Source organism: Polyodon spathula, chromosome 17 (assembly GCF_017654505.1).
Source record: "Polyodon spathula isolate WHYD16114869_AA chromosome 17, ASM1765450v1, whole genome shotgun sequence".
Taxonomy (NCBI): domain Eukaryota; kingdom Metazoa; phylum Chordata; class Actinopteri; order Acipenseriformes; family Polyodontidae; genus Polyodon; species Polyodon spathula.
In genome coordinates, this window is record NC_054550.1 from 4,279,288 (window position 1) to 4,282,747 (window position 3,460).

The 3,460-nt window shown below is 45.0% G+C and overlaps 1 protein-coding gene across 1 annotated transcript; it reads right to left on the reverse strand.

The window, feature by feature from the left end:
* Window positions 1-254: 254 nt before the first annotated feature.
* Window positions 255-1,256, reverse strand: LOC121330083 (P2Y purinoceptor 1-like). The gene has a single exon (XM_041276350.1). It carries the CDS (start codon window positions 1,254-1,256, stop codon window positions 255-257), a length of 1,002 nt encoding a protein of 333 aa, XP_041132284.1.
* Between the last annotated feature and the right edge of the window lie 2,204 nt (window positions 1,257-3,460).

Genomic DNA, 3,460 nt, shown 5'->3' on the forward strand with positions numbered 1-3,460 from the left:
TGACATCCAAGCACAAGTTTATTCAATTCACCCTTGACAAACACAACAGAAAAAAAGGTTCTGCAGGAATGGGAATATCATAATAAGACGCTCATACAGTGTGGCTAATCAAGCTCCTAGTAAAACCTGGAATGGGGAAACTGCTATGCAATATGAGTCTTATTTCCATCCCTGTTCTGAAGAAACATCTTATCCTAGACCCTCGTGTCTGTTTTTGGCAGTTCAGACGCGCACTGCTCTCTCCGTGCGCCCACTCACACAGGACCAATGATCCCTACGTGCAGCTGAACATTCTGCCCCGGTGGTCGCTGTCTCAGCATCAGCCGGCCGCTCAAGCAAGGGAACATCTCAAAGAAGTGGTGGCGAAAGTCTCCCCCGGTCAGGAAGTAGAAGAGCGGGTTGATGCAAGTGTTGAGGCTGCAGAAGGCCATCTCAAAGGCGAACGCCGTCTCCGCACTGAGAATAGGGGGAGAGAGAACGCCTGGGTAGGCGGCCTGCAGTGCGATGGCCGTGTTCCTGATCAGGTGGTAAGGCAGGTAGAGCACGCCAAAGATGAGCAGGGTCGAGTACATGACATTGGCCAGCTTGCGCCTCTTCTGGGACCATCGGCTTAGGTGAGGCTGCCTCCGGAGCTGACGCACGCTGCTGCAGTAGCAGTAGCAGATGGCACAGAAGGGCCCCAGGCAGCCGGTGACAGTGCAGGTCAAGGAGAAGGGCAGGCTTTCGTGGGTGTTGTTGAGGAAGACATAAAGAGAGCAGATGGTTCTGTTGTTGGGGCAGGTCTGGGTAGTGGCCATCTGGGCGACAGGGTAGCTGACCACAGAGGTGATCACCCACACAGCCAGGCAGACCAGCAGGGACTGACGCCTGGTGAGCAGGGAGATGGACTTAAGTGGGTGCACGATGGCCAGGTAGCGGTCCACGCTGACGCAGGTGATGAAGTAGATGCTGCAGTAGAAGCAGGAGTGGTACACAGTCCGATTCAGCTTGCACACGGCCTCTCCAAAGATCCAGTCGAGCTGCCCCAGATGGTACTGGATGAGGAAGGGCAACATGAGGAGCCAGGTGACGTCGGCCAGTGCCAGGTTGCAGAGGAAGAGGGTGCTCCGGTTCCATGGCTTGACCCGAGTGAAGAAGATCCAGAGGGACAACAGGTTCAGGATGAGCCCCACCACCAGCACACCCAGGAACACAGTCGGGATAAAGACCGTCTGCACCAGGAGCAGCCACTCCTGGGCCATGTCACAGTACATCATCTCCGTTGGCTGCTAAGAGAAACAAAATTGTGGCGCACATTCTCTGAGTTGCTCTGTTTTAATTGATCAAAGTAAACAACTCGCTATATGGAAGGGCTTAAGCTGTACAACACAACTCTTTGAGCTCCACAATATGGCTCTGTTGATTTAGAGACTGGACTTTCTGTAGGTTTTGGTAGCAGCAAGTAAAAAGTGCAAAAACAAATAATGTTTACACAGAGTAACTGAAGCTAGTGTGCAGTACAGTTAAAATAATTCTGTTGCCATTAATTCAGAAAGGTTTGACAGCTCTGGAAATTGAATATTTGGTTTTAATGCAGTTTGAAGCTGGGTTTTAATGTAATATGTGCCTGGCATTCTGCCATATTTTACACAAATGTATATGATTTCTTGGTACGGTAATCTCCTTATAGTCCTTCCCACCTTGTTAGTTTTTGCAGATCTACAGCCCTGTGTTAGTCAATAAATGCTTTCCATGTCATTTTTCTTGACTGTTCTTTGCCCCTGCATGTCTTGGGTGTATGAACAACTTATTATACTGAAAAATAACAGCATTTTACAATGTATTGAAGCAAACGTTGTCTAAACAAAAGTCACATCCAGGGAAAACCAAAAAAAAAAAACTAAAGTCAAGATCTGCCGAAAATATAACTATTTTTGTATTTATTTTTCATTTTAAATAGTGGTAATTACTTGTATCTATTCATGGCATTCTGTTTTTATTCCGATGAGGAGACTCCCTAAGCCAATTTCTTGCAAACACACATTTTCGCGTCGTTCCCAGCAATTCTTCAAGTGGAGTCCACACGAGTTTCTTTGTTTGTTTGTTTTTTATCATAGGTAACTGTAATTGTGCCAACATTTTAATATTCTTTATATTGTTCCTTTTTTGTTACGCGTTCCATGCATCAATAGTAGCACTATACTCTTGAACAATTACAATAATCCTTACACCTGATACTGTCTTTGTCTTTATGGTACATATAATGAATGCTTGTAATGGAAATATTGTAGAGGTGTTTTGGGCTGCAGTGAAATTCAGCGGGTTAGTAAACATGTTGATTTGACATCATGAAGAGAAGGATCTTGAAAAGGTCAAGAAGGAGGGTCATTTGATTTCGACGACTCGTGAGGGGAGTCAGGAAATATACCAACTACACTTCCCTGATGAAAAACAAATGACACTTTTGCACCATTAGAGCCCGGGTCAGCTGTACATGTTAATGTTTTAACTGTTTTATCTCCAGACTTTATTTTCTAGCTATAGTCAACATGACATCTCCAATGTTGAGTCCTTGGTATACAGTAGGGAAATTATCTTAAACACACCTTACCTGTTGCCCCTGTACCTTCCTCATCTCAGCGGTCGATCCCACCTGTGTGTGATTGCGTTTGGGAGGGTGTCTCTCCCTTCAAGTACTTGCTTCCCAAAGCAACCAGCCAGCTTCACAGTACACAAATACAAGCCTGTGTAAATACATGGCAAAGCACTCTCCTCATTTCCTCAGTTACTGTTATCCATTGTCTGCACTTTCAGAGAGAGAGAGAGAGATGACCATCAAGCAATAACAGTATACATAACACATTGTGGTTATGCATATTTGTGATTAGCGTATTATTCTATAATCAGGTTTATTTCTAAAAATACACTGTCAAACATGCAAAGGTGTTTGTATCCACGATGGCTGATGCTGTTTAATTAAAACAGGCTGCAGAAGTGATCATCAGCAGCAGTCTAGCTTTTGCTGCAGCTTCTTATTATAAAAGGTGTGGTACTTTAACAAGTGAAGAAAATCCATGACCGAAGGGAATAGGTTTATTCAGGACACACCTGAGCTTGTTACCTACACACTGTGGCTCACCAAGCTTGTATTAAAACCTGGACTGGGTGGAACTGCTATGCAATAGGAGTCTTATTACCATCCCTGAACCGCTGAAAACGGGCGCAAACCTTACAGAAATGTAATTTCCTGCAGCATCATTCAGTGTTTGTTTTTCTCAGCGTATTATCAGCTGTGAGAGGTGAAGCAGTGGAGCTAATGGAAATGCATTGCAGCTCCTCATTCCCGCTCCAGGTCTCTGTTGCCAGGCATGTGTTTCACGTGGCTTCTGTCTGAACCCCTGGAAAAACCATCCAGAAGATTTGCAAAGACGCTTTGAGAGAACAACAGAAATGAACTGTGCCAATCCCTGATAGAGAGCCT